The sequence below is a fragment of the Saccopteryx leptura genome, chromosome 11, assembly GCF_036850995.1.
Source record: "Saccopteryx leptura isolate mSacLep1 chromosome 11, mSacLep1_pri_phased_curated, whole genome shotgun sequence".
Taxonomy (NCBI): domain Eukaryota; kingdom Metazoa; phylum Chordata; class Mammalia; order Chiroptera; family Emballonuridae; genus Saccopteryx; species Saccopteryx leptura.
Genome location: NC_089513.1, coordinates 44,134,266 through 44,149,777, shown reverse-complemented (window position 1 = coordinate 44,149,777; position 15,512 = coordinate 44,134,266). Strand labels below are relative to the sequence as shown.

General features: G+C 43.2%; 1 protein-coding gene and 1 pseudogene across 7 annotated transcripts in view; one reads left to right on the top strand and one right to left on the bottom strand.

Moving 5' to 3' along the window:
* OSBPL1A (oxysterol binding protein like 1A) overlaps window positions 1–15,367 on the top strand; it is a 259,348-nt gene extending 243,981 nt beyond the window's left edge. For all 7 annotated transcript variants that reach the window (XM_066352528.1, XM_066352526.1, XM_066352529.1 and 4 more), the window contains 7 exons: window positions 2,324–2,431; window positions 3,220–3,309; window positions 3,554–3,680; window positions 6,848–6,964; window positions 7,589–7,712; window positions 9,040–9,130; window positions 14,160–15,367. In XM_066352528.1, coding sequence (XP_066208625.1) covers window positions 2,324–2,431; window positions 3,220–3,309; window positions 3,554–3,680; window positions 6,848–6,964; window positions 7,589–7,712; window positions 9,040–9,130; window positions 14,160–14,262 — 760 coding nt within the window. In that variant the 3' untranslated portion in view covers window positions 14,263–15,367. The remainder of the gene's footprint in view (window positions 1–2,323; window positions 2,432–3,219; window positions 3,310–3,553; window positions 3,681–6,847; window positions 6,965–7,588; window positions 7,713–9,039; window positions 9,131–14,159) is intronic.
* Window positions 12,441–12,535, bottom strand: LOC136383635 (U6 spliceosomal RNA; annotated as a pseudogene).
* Window positions 15,368–15,512: the final 145 nt, after the last annotated feature.

Genomic DNA, 15,512 nt, shown 5'->3' with positions numbered 1-15,512 from the left:
AATAGAACAGCCAGAGCAATTGTAGAAAGAACAGAACTGATAGGCTTCCACTTCCCAATTTTAAGACTTAATTTTAAAGCTATTGTAAATAAGACTGTGCTATTGGCACAAGGATAGACACATATGTCAATGGACAGTGAAGAGTCTAGAAGTTAACCCACAGAAATATGGTCAATTGATTTTTGACAAAGATGCAAAAGCAAAAAAATAGTTCTTTCCACAAATGGTGTGGGAACAGTTGGGCATCCATATGTTAAAAAATGAACCTCAACTTATATCTCACACCTTATATAAAAAGCAGCTCAAAATAAATCACAGGCTAAAATAAAATGTACAAATATAAAACTTTTGAAAGAAAACATAGAAGCAAATTTTTAGAACCTTAGGTTTGGCAAAAATGTCTTATAGCTACAATACCAAAGCAAAATCCAGAAAAGGCAACACTGATAAATTAGAGTTTATCAAAATGAAAAGCTTGCTCTGTAGATGTGAAAGACACTACGCAGAGAATGAAGACACAGACCAGAGATGGGCAAAAATTATTTGCAAATCATATTTCCAACAGAGGACTTTAAAAAGAATAACGAACTCTCAAAAGTCAACAATAAGAAAATTACAGAAGGCCCTGGCCAGTTGCCTCAGTGGTAGAGCGTCAGCCCAGCGTGTGGATGTCCCAGGTTCAATTCCTGGGCAGGGTACACAGAAGAAGCAACCATCTGCTTCTCCACCCTCTCTTCGCTCTCTCTTCCTCTCCTGCAGCCATGGCTCGATTAGTTCAAGTACATCCCCAGCACTGAGGGTGGCTCCGTAGAGCCTTCGCCTCAGGCACTTAAAATAGCTCAGTTGTGAGCATGGCCCCAGATGGGGGTTGCCAGGTGGATCACAGTTCAGGCACATGCAGGAGTCTGTCTCACTATCTCCCCTCCTCTCACTTGGAAAAGAAGAAGACGAAAGAATATTCCAGAATAAAAAATTGAGAAAAAAGATGTGAATGAGGAATTCACCAAAAGACAAGTACACGAAAGGGTGCCTAACACGGCAGTCATTAGAGAAATACAAAAACTCACAATGAGATACCTCCTGCTACACACTTAATGGAATGGCAAAAATCAGAATTTTTAAAAATGACAATACTGAAAGTTGGCAAGGATGCAGAACACCTAGAAATTTCATATATTATTGGTGGGGATGTAAAGTGGTTGAGCCTCCAGAGGATAGTGGGCAGTTTCTTTCTTTTTTTTTTTTTTTGTATTTTTCTGAAGCTGGAAACGGGGAAAGACAGTCAGACAGACTCCCGCATGCGCCCGACCGGGATCCACCTGGCATGCCCACCAGGGGCTACGCTCTGCCCACCAGGGGGCGATGCTCTGCCCCTCCGGGGCGTCGCTCTGCCGCGACCAGAGCCACTCTAGCGCCTGGGGCAGAGGCCAAGGAGCCATCCCCAGCGCCCGGGCCATCTTTGCTCCAATGGAGCTTTGGCTGCGGGAGGGGAAGAGAGAGACAGAGAGGAAGGAGGGGGGGGTGGAGAAGCAAATGGGCGCTTCTCCTATGTGCCCTGGCCGGGAATTGAACCCGGGTCCCCCACACGCCAGGCCGACGCTCTACCACTGAGCCAACCGGCCAGGGCCGTGGGCAGTTTCTTATACAGTTAACTATAGGTTTATTATATGACTCACCACTCATAGGTATTAACTCTACAGAAATGAAAACTTATACACAAAATCCATACACAAATATTTACAGTATTATTATTCATAGTCACCCAAAACTGAAAGCAACTCATATATCCTTCAGTGAGCGAATGGTTAAGCCATATAGTGGACTACTACTCAGAAATAAAGAAGAAGAAAAAAATGTATGATACGTAGAATTTCAAATACGTTATTCAAATTGAAGAAGCTAATCTCAAAAGTTGATTTAAGATATCACCCTACCTCTGTGATGTCCTGGACATGGGTAAATCTGGAGCTTATTCACATTCATGAGGTTAAATAATAGCCTTTTTTTTTTCTACCTCTAATTTTATTTTTTTAACTATGTCTTTACCTAATTTTTGAATGCCTTAGGTGACTTCATATACATAGTTTATTTGGAGTTTGGTGGAAGTGTAGAGTTTGTTCCTTAAGCTTTTGCATCCGTTGAAGAAACAATGAAAGCAGTAGACTGTGCCTGTTTTACTGAGTCAGCACGGGTGGAGCTGAGTCATTGCCAGTGCTCTGATTTATTTCTCTCAGTTAATGGCATTGGAGACAAATGAGCTTTCTGAACAAAGTAACACTTCTTGCTTATTATTCTGGGTGCTGGTTTTATTTTTGTGTTTTAGACACAATGAAGCGTATACTTGGACAAATCCTACTTGCTGTGTACATAATATCATTGTGGGCAAACTGTGGATTGAGCAGTACGGCAACATGGAGATCACAAACCACAAGTAAGACACTTTAGGGCACTTACCTGTCCCTTCACTTGGCATCATCCCGTATCAGTGGACTTCACTTAAAAAAAAAAATCTCTAGATAAATTCAGAACAGGCAATGTAACTATTGAGTGACTAGAAGCCCATTCATTAAATGAGCAGTTCATTAAAGTTCTGGTGAGTGAGTAGGTGAAGTCTGAGCTCCCCCTTCCTTTGTTGTGAATCTTAACTCCAGCCTCAGCTCGTTCTGCTTACGTTGTTAAGTTTGTTGCTTCACACTGAGAGGGGCTGGAGGAACACAGAAGTTAAAATGAGTTGGGTTGGAAGCCTACTTTGTGAACTTAGGCACGCGTTGTGATCAGCTTGGGCTGCTAAACAGACTGCCTTGAACGGTGGGAATTTATTTCTCAGTTCTGGAGGGATGGTGGCCAGTAGATTTGATGTCTGATGAAGCCCTCCCTCTCCCTAGTTTGCAGACGGCCACCGTCTTGAATCTTCAAATGGCAGAGAGAGAGACATGATCTCTCGTGTCTGTTCTTTTTAAGGCACTCATCCTATTCATGAGGGCTCTACCGTCATGACCTAATAACCTCCAAATACCATCACATTGGGGATTATGGCTTCAACATGAATTTTGAGGGGACACAGATATTCATTCCGTAGCAACAAGTTATTTACTGAGCCTCGCTCCTCTTCGCTGTGGTGGGCCCTGTAGCAGACGCTGCTAGCACAGTATTGTAGTCCTTGTCTCCACCGCTTCTTCCACACTGGGTGATAATCTGAACTTCGTGTCTCCTTCTTAGGACTGGGGACAAATGTGTGTTGAATTTCAAGCCATGTGGCCTTTTTGGTAAGGAATTACACAAAGTTGAAGGCTACATTCAAGATAAAAGGTAAAGTGTCCATTTTAAATGTTGCATAATATAGGTGTAGTTGACTACATAAAATGTCAATATTTAAAATTTGCTGCCATAACCTGGAAAACAGGTATTTTAATAATTTAAAAATTTTTTTTCTTATGCAAGGCAATATCTATTTCTTTAAAGAATCTGATTCATAAGCACCTTTATGATAAAACTCAATTATAGCAGAACACACTGGTTTAATTGTTGGCTAAACGTCAGTTTCTCTTGACAGCAAAAAGAAGCTCTGTGCCCTGTATGGGAAGTGGACCGAATGTTTATATAGTGTTGACCCTGCCACTTTTGATGCTTTCAAAAAAAATGATAAGAAACATACTGAAGAGAAGAAGAATAGCAAACAGGTGAAGATCCTATAAGGGGGGATCGGAGGAATCACTGGACTCTTAATTTGTACTGATCCTTTTGGAGGTGGCCTGTTACCGGGTCACTAGTGGACCTTTTCTTTCCCCTCTTTGCTAATGCATGTAATTTTTCTCCTTGAGTCTTTTTTTTTAATTGAAGTATAATTGACATGTATCATTGAGTCTTTTTTTTTTATTTTTCATTATTAATTTTAATGCAGTGACATTGATAAATCAGGGTACATATGTTCAGAGAAAACATCTCCAGATTATTTTGACATTTGAATATGTTGGATACCCCTCACCCAAAGTCAAATTGTCTTCTGTCACCTTCTAGCTGGTTTTCTTTGTGCCCCTCCCCTCCCCCACCCCGTCTCTCTCCTTCCTTGTGCCCCCCCCCCCCGTTACCATCACATTCTTGTTCATGTCTCTGAGTCTCATTTTTATGTCACATCTATGTATGGATTCATATAGTTCTTAATTTTTTCTGATTTACTTATTTCACTCCGTATAATGTTCTCAAGGTTCATCTATGTTATTGTAAATGATCCGATGTCATTATTTCTTATATCTGAGTAGTATTCCATAGTATATATGTACCAGTGTTCAACATCACTAATCATTAGAGAAATGTAAATTAAAACTACCACAATGAGATATCACCTCACACCAGTCAGAATGGTGCTCATCAACAAAACAACACAGAATAAGTGCTGGTGAGGATGTGGAGAAAAGGGAACCCTCCTGCACTGCTGGTGGGAATGCAGACTGGTGCAGCCACTGTGGAAAACAGTATGGAGATTCCTCAAAAAATTAAAAATCGAACTGCCTTTTGACCCAGCTATTCCACTTTTAGGAATATACCCCAAGAACACCATAGAACTGTTCCAAAAGGAGAAATGCACCCCCATGTTTGTGGCAGCATTGTTCACAATAGCAAAGATCTGGAAACAGCCCAAGTGTCTGTCAGAGGACGAGTGGATCCTTGTCTTTTTAGTGAACAGATAATATGCCTTAGTAGCAAATGTTTTACCATCTTGTATAGAGATGAGTGTGTGCAGTTTGTTCATGGGACTTTGAACTCATATGGCTTTGGAAAGTTATAGACAAATTTTCTTTTTCTCCTTTATGTTTATGGGAATTGGAAGTTGAGATTCATTGAATATTTAAAATTTCCTCCAAAATTGTCTCCTTCGTATCATACTTATTAGCATTTTTGTTGCTCTCTCCCTTGCCTCTAAATATCCAAAGTTAAACCACAGTATGGGAGTCATTCCTGGACTGCTGTCCTTCTGCATTAAACTTTCCTCCTCATTGGACGGTTAAGGTCCTGGTAGAATCTCGCATGTGTGAGGCACACAGTTTCCTGTTGTAGGGCCCTGCGGAGGCTCTAACGTTCAGCAGACTACTGTCCTTTTCCTCCAGGCAGGAGAGCGGAAAGCTAAAGAACCATTGCACATGTTGGGACAGGAAATATCTGAGGACGGATCACTTCTGAGTGACTGGTGTCCTGGTTCAGAGCACAGGCTCTGGGTTGGAAAACCCTGTCTCGTTTGTGAGTGGTACAGCCTTCCACAGACTGGGCACCCCCTCTCGGCCCCAGGGCCTCCATTTGTAAAATGGAGATGACAGATAATATGTTGTCAGACCTACTTGGCAGTGAGTTGATAAATATGAAAGGCTCTGGATAGTACTTGCTCCTAGTAAAGATGACTTGAAGTCCTTTCTGCCGAAAGCGTGTGGGCTGGAGACCTGAGCATCCCCCAAGCGCGTGTAGGGGCCCAGGCCACCCCAGACCTTGGGAACAGCAGCCTCGGGGCTCTTCCAGCATTTCTGCTTGTGAAGGTTTAAGAAACTCCAGTCTTCCTCAAAAACAGAAGGTATATTTACGGACTAACTTCCTTTGTAGATCGAGGTAACCATGGTCCCGAGGTGAAAAGAGTTGTATTAGATGACCAGAGCGTACCACCTTCATGTGGCTTTGGCCTTTTTGTCGTCCCCGCCCCCCTGCCGCCATCTGTCTGTGCGCATCTCCGTCTCCGCCCCTCGCCCGCTCTTCCTTCCCAGAGGCGCGCTGACGCTTCCCTGCAGCCATTACAGAGCTAGCAGGGCTGGAGAGGGACCTGTCCCAGGACCCCAGCAGCCCTGACACAAAGTCCGGCCAGTACGAGGCAACATGGCAGATACAGCCTCACCGACACACGTGTCGTCCACCCTCCTTCTGCCGAGGTGGAGTGGGGGACAGCAAGGGACAGTGCTGAAATTCTACAAAATCTCCCCCGTCCAGTGAATCCCTGGCGAATCTTTGTAGAAGAGTGGCATTACCCACTTGGAAAGAGAACTTGTTCTCAAACATTCACTGCTTGTCTCGTCTCCCTCCTTCCTGTGAGCATCTAGCTGCCAGAGATTTCTGAAGTCCCCGAGCACTTGCACGTGGCGGGAAAGGTAGTTAGCATCGACAGCAGCATTGATATGTCAGCTCCTTGCTGCTGTTTAAACTGTATGCACTACGAGCGCCTCTCTCGCCCAGTAGTTCTAGACATGGTAACTGATAACGGGAATATTCATCTTTCAAGGGTTTCAGTTCCTTTTGAATTCTTACCAAACTGTGGTAATAAAATATCCTCTTAGGTTTATTATGTAAGGACTAAATATAGAGAGAGCTGCTAGCATAGCTGTGGCCTGTGGGGGGTAGCCCAGAAATATGTTCGTTTCCTTTTTAGCCTAACATTTTTTAATTCTTTTTTTATCAAATGCTTTCAGGATCCCTACTGGTTCATGTCATTGATCATTTTAACTGCCCCAAGAATTTAATCTTTTCTTGAAGTTTTTATAATGTCCTAGTAAATACTCAGATGAGTTATTCTGTCTTTAAAAAACATTACAACACTGTAGTAAAAAGTCATGCTGAAGATAATGCCTTGAATACAAACAGCACTCAATGCTGCAACACATCAGGCTCTTGAGACTCCTGGTCCTTAGGGCACTCTGGCTTTTAGTGACTCCCTACATGTTAAAGGTAGGAGAGAAGAATAAGCGTCATGGTGCCCCGCCCCGTGTGGTTCACGTGCCGGTGGTGTGCAGTAAATAAGTGGCGGCCACTTTCCAGTTTGTAAGTATATTCTTTTTAAAACGTCTCAAATTTGTTCATCTGTTGGCTCTTCCAGATGAGCACATCTGAGGATTCGGATGAAATGCCGATACCAGACTCTGAAAGTGTGTTTGTTATCCCCGGAAGTGTTCTCCTATGGCGGATAGCCCCGCGGCCTCCAAATTCTGCTCAGGTGAGACTGGGCATAATGAACGTGGCCTCGCTGTCTACATTCAGCTGTCATAGTGCTCTTGCCCCAGCATGGGCAGGGCCAGTCCAAGCAGGAGTAGAAGAGGGCAGGGTGTCACTGAAATGCCCCTCAGCTGTCCCTCTGCTGGCTCCTGGGTGCAGTTGCCATTCTCACCATGAGACCTAGTGTATTTGTGCCATTGATCCATTCTAGTGCCTGCCTGGGCATTGTGTGTTGGAATGGGTGGGACACGTGAGGACTTATTCAGTAATTACTTTGGAATAATACTGGCTCTCATTAAATGCAGAATGATGCTGCCTCTTTAGGATAAGCCTTCCACATCCAGCAAAGAATGATTTTAATGAAGAAAATAAAAATAATGATTTTTGCTTATAATTCTACTTAAAGTTGACAGCCATACAGAATGTTCATACTGTGAGCCCTGCTTCAAGATTTCTCTGAGGCCAATACCCATAGGTGGTATGGACTTTGGTGAAACATTTAGATACGTGGTCTGAAAAAAGCTGATCGTCATTGCTAGAAAAGGGAGGAGTTCATTGTCATATATGTAATCTACCTTCGAGGACTTTGGTATATGTTAACTTGGACATTTTGCTTCTTTTTCAGATGTACAATTTTACTAGCTTTGCTATGGTCTTGAATGAAATAGACAAGGAAATGGAGAGTGTGATTCCTAAGACAGACTGCAGGTTACGGCCTGACATCAGAGCCATGGAGAACGGAGAGATTGGTAATTAGCATCTGACGGTGCTCCTGGTGGAGAGTAATTTCTTTGGGGATGATTTTGTTTTATTCCTGGCAATTGTTAGCATCTTCGGAGTATAAGAATTTTAATTAAAATTGGACTTAAATTTGGTGACTTTTTAAATTTGGAAATTTGAGGCTTAATTCATACTATTTCACTGATACTCCCTGATAATTGAATATACTATATATAGCCAGAAGCATATCTTTTATTTTTAGTCTTTTAATATTTTTCATTACAGCTGACATTGATGTTAGTTTCAGGGGTACAGCATAGTGGTTAGACATTTATATATGTAACTTATGAAGTGATTCCTCCAAGTCTGGGACCCATCAGATACTGCACATAGTCATTACAGTATGATTGACAGTATATTACAGTCTATTCCCTGTGCTGTACTTTTATATCCCTGTGACTATTTCCTAACTGCCAATTTGTACTTCTTCATCCCTTCACCTTTTCTACCCCCCTCCGCTCTGGCCACCATCAATCTGTTCTAACCAAAATGTCAGAGAAGTTGACAAGATGATAACATTTTTATCAACATTAAAGTATATTCTAATTATTTTACTATGTATTTTAAAGTTAACGCATGCTAATTCTCAAAGAGCTTTTACTTCCCCTCGGCTAATTAAAATATGCTTTTATCTGGTCATGTTAAATTTCTTCTTATTCAGGTGTTCTCAGAAAGGGGGCAGCTTTTCCCCAGGGGATATGTGCAATGTCTGGAGACTTTGGTTGTCCCATTGGGAACACTACTGGCAGGTGGTGGGTGGAGGCCTGGGATGCAGCTAACGTCCTACCGTGCACAGGACGCCCCCACAATGTGTCCTCAGTCCAGTATGTCAGTAGTGCCCATGCTAGAAAACCTGCTCTTTGAATCGTCAGTGAGACCGAGTAACCGTTTGGAAAACTGTTTGAATTTCTTATGAAGGAGCTCTGTTGAGGTCACAGTAAAAATTTAGAAAAATTCACATTGATCCCATTTTTTGGCCCCATTTTTCATTAAATCATTTTAATAACATATTTTTGGGGGGCCTTAAGAATAAGCAGGTTCTTTTGGGTAACTGCATATGCTATTGAGGCCACAAGCTATAGAAAGTGATGGCTGGGTCTCGAATGCCTGCTCTGCCACCTGCTAAGGTAGATACGTGTTAAAATCTTAACGTACGTTCACTGTGGTGTTCGCGTTCTGACATGGAGATCATGCTGAGACACATGCAGGGCATGTCTCCACAGCGTGAGGCATGGCGCTGTGCCTGGCACTCTCTACTTGTACAATAACTAGTTTCCATCGATGTCCTTATTTCAGACCAAGCTAGTGAAGAAAAAAAACGACTTGAGGAAAAACAAAGGGCAGCCCGCAAGAACAGGTCCAAGTCGGAGGAGGACTGGAAGACGAGGTACGTGGTTTCTCAGGCTGGACTGTGGGCGGGGCTGGCAGCTGCGTGAATGCAGAGCGGGGTGGGCGGGGCTGGCAGCATTGTGCATGCAGAGCGGGGTGGGCGGGGCTGGCAGCATTGTGCATGCAGAGCGGGGTGGGCGGGGCTGGCAGCATTGTGCATGCAGAGCGGGGTGGGCGGGGCTGGCAGCATTGTGCATGCAGAGCGGGGTGGGCGGGGCTGGCAGCCCCGTGAATGCAGAGCGAGGTGGGCGGGGCTGGCAGCATTGTGCATGCAGAGCGGGGTGGGCGGGGCTGGCAGCCCCGTGAATGCAGAGCGAGGTGGGCGGGGCTGGCAGCATTGTGCATGCAGAGCGAGGTGAGTCCTGCCAGGCCGTTCTTCCCACTAAGTATTCACGCTTAGAGAGTTGCATGTGTGATAAAGGAAAAAGGACTGTTTGGAAATTAAGGTTAAAATAGCCCCACACAGTTATCCCAGGTACATGCCAGTTAAGAAACACTCTTGCTTCCTTATCCAGCAAAGCCCCATCCTTTCCACAGGTAGAGGGCAATCAAAATTCAGAGTTACAAGTTTTGGCATGAACATAGGTTCAGAGCCATTAGTTTATAGACCAGTAAGTTACAGGGCTGTATGCTTACATATATATTATGTATGAAGGATATTTGACACGTCTTCATTCTTCCAGACACAGAGGACTTAACATGTACTGGAAATACAATTTATATAAAGGAACATCCTGACTCCAATCAGAAATAGAAAGTGGACAATAAAATTTCTGAATTTTGAAAGTATTTTAATACTGAGTTACTTAGTAACCATTTTGAGTAATAGAATTGATATAATAGAATAAAAGCATTTTCTACTTTTGTATCACATAATAGAAACCATTGTCCCATAATTCAAATTTTAACTTGATGTTCAACTATGGTGTTTCAGAGCCAATGTGAACGTAATTTTGCAAGAACTTTAGCAGATATTTGGTAGTCCTTTTGCATCTTAAAGATAATTATTAGAATGAGAAATGGCCTTAGATATCATCCAGTTCAGTGGGTTTGGACTTTTTTATTAGCATCAACCTCTTTTTTTGCCAGTGGATGCATAGAGAATCTGCAGGTACAGAACACGTGCATACATAGCTGCGGCGGCCAGGCCCCCACCTTCTCCCACCTGCACATTGTCTGGGTCTGCAAACTGTTTAATACGGTTTGAAGACCGGTAGTCTAGAATCCCTTCATTGTACTAGAGGAAGCCAGATGCTGGTGTATTTCATTTAGGGGACTTGTGCAGGGGCCATGGTTAGCGGCCGCACTCGGGATCAGAGCCTCCCCCGTCCTTACTCCTTCAGAGCCACTGTGGCTTTACGGTGACCCCTTTGGAAAAGATTTGATACATTTTATCATTATTTCGACAGTCTTTTGCATAGGACTCCGCTTTTGTACAGTAATTCTGATTATTAAGTCTTCTTATTTATTTGATTGATTGATTGCGTTTACAGAGATTCTAGTGTCTCCCCAAATGCGTCCCCCATGTCTGCTTTTTCTGGTCACATTTTCAAGTACATAATGTAAGTGAAGAGCCCAGGAAGAAGTTTTCCTGTCAGAGAGTCCTAAGCATTCAGAAAGCTAAGCTTCAACTAGCTCTGGTGTCGCCTGAAGGTAAAAACCAGAAGCTGCGTTGTGAGCTCTGATTTGGAGCCTCGCGCATGTTTTTCCACAGCTGTATCCTAGCCCAGTAGTTCTTACTTGAGTAGACACATCTTTAAAGTGATCCTACTGACCCTTTGCCAAAAAATGTTTTGAGCTCTTTTCTAGTGGTGGTAAGAAGACTGCACATTTCACTTAGTTCTTTCCGTCCCTGATGCTGTGTATTTAAACAGCTTGGTTCAGTTTGATTCGAGACTGGGGAGCGGAGTCACTTTTATAAAGGGACATTTCCTTCTGGAGACAGGCAGCTAACCTCATAGGAATCAAACTCAGAAATGTAACCTGTCCCAAGTTTTCCACACTGAAATCTGCCATTCCTGTTAATACTCGCTTCACCTCCTCAGAGAGTGCTGGCTCCAGGGTTTTCAGGGTGTAACTCTGGTCCCTGCTTATGAAAGTGGTGATTTGTGACCCAGACCTGGTTTCCTGGAGGAGCCACACACCTTAGTAAGTGGAATAGAGGGAGTAAGAGGGGAACCGGTGAGAGACACAGGATATGACAAGGAGGAGGGGCAGATGCTGAGGGGAAAAGAAAATGGTGACAGCGTCTCCCCAATGTGAGCATTGTGCAGAATATTTTACAGAGTGTGTGTTACCCATCGAGACCCAGGGACTCCGTAGACTCAGAAATAGTGAATGAAAGGAATTTCTTACCCTTTTCTTTCCTATTATCTATGCTTTTCTAAAATGTTTGACTGTAGGAGGAGGGATTAACTGGGCGTTTTTGTATGTGGAGGGGGTGTGATGATAGTGGTAGAGGTTTCCAGACACGATTGCTCAAAATCAGAACACCTACAACTTGAAAGTAACCCTAATCATTGCATCAGACCATCACCTCCAAGGTGCTCATCGATAGTGCAGTGTTCAGATTCTCTCCGAGAATGAGTGACCCCAAAGGGAGGCCCGCAGACATAGTCTTTAGAGAACTTGGCTCACATGCGAATGAGGAAACATCCTTTGCATTGATCCTTTGCAGTGAATGCACCCGCCTGTGAACCGTGTTGCTGCCGCCCTTTTCCTCCGGCGTGGTGGGGAGGAGACCCTGCAGCACAGGGCCTCAGGCTTGGTCAGGTTTTTTTGTTTTTTTTGTTCGTTCGTTTGTTTTTTGTATTTTTCTGAAGTTGGAAACGGGGAGGCAGGCAGGCAGACTCCCACATGTGCCTGACCGGGATCCACCCAGCATGCCCACCAGGGGGCGATGCTCTGCCTCTCGGGGGGGGGGGGGTCGCTCTGTTGCGACCAGAGCCACTCTAGCACCTGGGGCAGAGGCCAAGGAGCCATCCTCAGCACCCAGGCCAACTTTGCTCCAATGGAGCCTTGGCTGCGGGAGGGGAAGAGAGAGACAGAGAGGAAGGAGAGGGGGAGGGGTGGAGAAGCAGATGGGCGCCTCTCCTGTGTGCCCTGGCCAGGAATCGAACCCGGGACTCCTGCACGCCAGGCCGATGCTCTACCACTGAGCCAACCGACCAGGGCCAGCTTGGTCAGTTTTTAAAACTGGCTTTGGTTACCCTGATTTTGATTTGCCAGCTTTTCGGAAGGGCTTGCCTTCACTAGGCCTGATGACAAACGTTCTGCTACTTCTTCAGTTTTGGGGGTTTTTTCAAAATTAAAATATGGAACGCTTCACAAATTTGAGTGTCATCAGTGCACAGGGGCCATGCTCATCTCTGTCCTTCCAGTTTTAGTACCTGTGCGCTCAAGTATTTTTAAGACTCAAAATTATAAACTGCATATTAGACAAAAGTTCTGTGACTTTGATCAAATAATGGCTCCTTAATATATATTTCTAGTTTGGTTACCAAAGTCTGAGTAATATATATTTTGATCATCTAAAGGAGACTTTTACATTTTCTAATTAGGGATACATCCCAAAAGCTAAATAATTTATATAATAATTTTCTAGAAAACTTGGTCTAATTACTTTATGATCTTTCAAGGAATTAGCCTAGTCTGAAGTGTTTTCTCAAGGTTTTTAGGCTACTGGAGTCATAATAGGAATATTTGGGACTTATAAAAACTCTAACCTCACTCTTAATTGTTCAATATTTTTAGAAGGAATTTATTTGAAAAAATGGCAAAGACATTTAAGACCATTTTTATAAATGTTGCTCTGAAAACAGTCATATTTAGGAAATGTTACATAAATTTAATTGTGAATCTTTTGGGCAAGTACTTTTGCATTTCTATTACCTAAAGAAGGTTGAACTGGGGGAAATGGGTCACTTGCTTTTTAAAGGGCAAGAAAATGATTAGAGCAGCCCTTTCTAAAATTAGGTAGGACAGGTTAGGATGTTAAAAGCTAGTATGTAACCTAAGATTCCATATTAGCATGGAGAAAACTGAGACCCAGGGAGATTTGCACTAGATTCATTTCAGTGGATTATGTATAGTATAATATATTTGAAAAATTACGGCCTTTAAAATCAAACAAGTTTGATACCAGTGATTGCTTGGACAAGTTATTCAACTGCTGTAAACATTCAGTTCCTTTCTAAAATGGAGCTAAGGGTTTGGGGGGGCATTACTCTAAACTGGGCACCTTAACACATTACTGTAGTATGTTGTAAAAGTTAATTTTATTCTAATTCCTTATTTCTGTTTTTATTTTTTTTTTTCAAGAATTTTTTTTTTTTTTCCATTTTTCTGAAGCTGGAAACAGGGAGAGACAGTCAGACAGACTCCCGCATGCGCCCGACTGGGATCCACCCGGCACGCCCACCAGGGGGCGACGCTCTGCCCACCAGGGGGCGACGCTCTGCCCATCCTGGGCGTCGCCATGTTGCGACCAGAGCCACTCTAGCGCCTGAGGCAGAGGCCACAGAGCCATCCCCAGCGCCCGGGCCATCTTTGCTCCAATGGAGCCTTGGCTGCGGGAGGGGAAGAGAGAGACAGAGAGGAAAGCGCAGCGGAGGGGTGGAGAAGCAAATGGGCACTTCTCCTGTGTGCCCTGGCCGGGAATCGAACCCGGGTCCTCCGCACGCTAGGCCGACGCTCTACCGCTCCTTATTTCTGTTTTTAAAAGAATGACTTCTAGTGGAAGATAATGGGGTAGAGGATAAACAGACAAAAGTATTGGTTCTAATAACCCTACTAGACAGAAGATCCTAGTTCTAAGTAGCATTAAGTAGCGTTGCTAAATGCTGTGGAAAATCTATAAACATTTTGCATGGTATCGTTACATGTCTTGGAACATTACATACATCATCTCTAAAGGGAAATCCCTGACTCCTCGCAGAAGACTTGTTGGGAAATGCTGCAGGCTAGCCGAGCAGCAGCACCTGGGGTTGTCACTGTCCCTTAACATCTCGTCCTTTCTCTTCAAACAGGTGGTTCCATCAAGGTCCCAATCCCCACAACGGAGCGCAGGACTGGCTTTACTCGGGCAGCTACTGGGACAGAAACTACTTTAATTTGCCTGACATATATTAAAATGCAGACAAGTCAGGGCATTTGGCTAATCTACAAATAAGTCTTAAACCTGGTGTTTTTTTCTTTTGGTTTCTACTCATATTAAAAAAAAAAAAGTTCCACTCATAACTTGCATTTCACCCAAGAAAAGTAGGGCATAAGGTGATATTGGGATGAAAGTCTTACAGAAAATGGGTAATTTTGCTATCCAGACATACTTGGAATACTGTAGTATTTTATATAGTGGTGAAAGAAACTGCTGGAGAGCGTGCTTTTTATGGTAACGGTCGCGTCTTTACGGAAGGTTTATACCTAAATAACTAGCTTTATGAAATTATATAGTAACCCCAAACGAAATTATTTTGAATATGCTGTCATGCTTGAATGTTTTAGCTGTAACTTTGAAATGTTTAGAATTCTATACAATGTTTATGTGCTCAGATGCACAGAAGGTTATGCCATTTTGTAAAGACTACAGTGATAAGAGGGCTTTTCTTCTAATCCTCTCAATTTCCCCCTTCCTACCTCCCCAAAAGAAAAAAAAAATGCCTGACTAGTCAGAATAGGTATTCCTGATCTGAAGTCTAAAGCATTAAACTGAAAAGGTATTTAATTTGCTTATTTTAGTGGTCTCAATTTACTTTTACTATTCTATAATCAGTCATTAGAATTAGGGTGTTTAATTGTATATGTTCCAATTAAAAATACGTATAAAGTCTAGCAATTCACAAAAATACCCTAGAAGTAGATTTTAATCACCACTCTCATTACATAATGGCAAACCTTTTTAATGCTTCACCTTCCAGTGGCCACTGCCACCAGAGAAGCTGTTTCACTCATGTATTTTAAGTATCAAACTATATAACAGGATGTCTTGTGCACTTCAAGTTGACAAGGCCCCTGTGTACTTAAATATGTATGGAGACCTACTGTACAGTAGCTTTGCCCCTTTGATTGGGGTACATTAACCCTGTGGTAGTTAGCCACCCAACCCCAGACTGCGATACTGCGCTGGGGGCCCTAGGTAGCTGCCGGTAAATTATTTTCATTGCTGTCGTGAAGTTAACAAGTGTTATAACGACGTAATCTACCTGATGCTAAATAAAGGCTTTAGAATGTTCAAAAACGTGTGATTTCTTTTGACTTTTCAAGTGTACTAACATTGCCACTCCATACGATCCTGAATTCTCAAGAAGGTCCTTACAAAGAAGTCCTTGTGGCGCTGCAGTCCCCAGGGCTGGAGAGACAGCTGCCAGGCGCGCGCCCTGGTA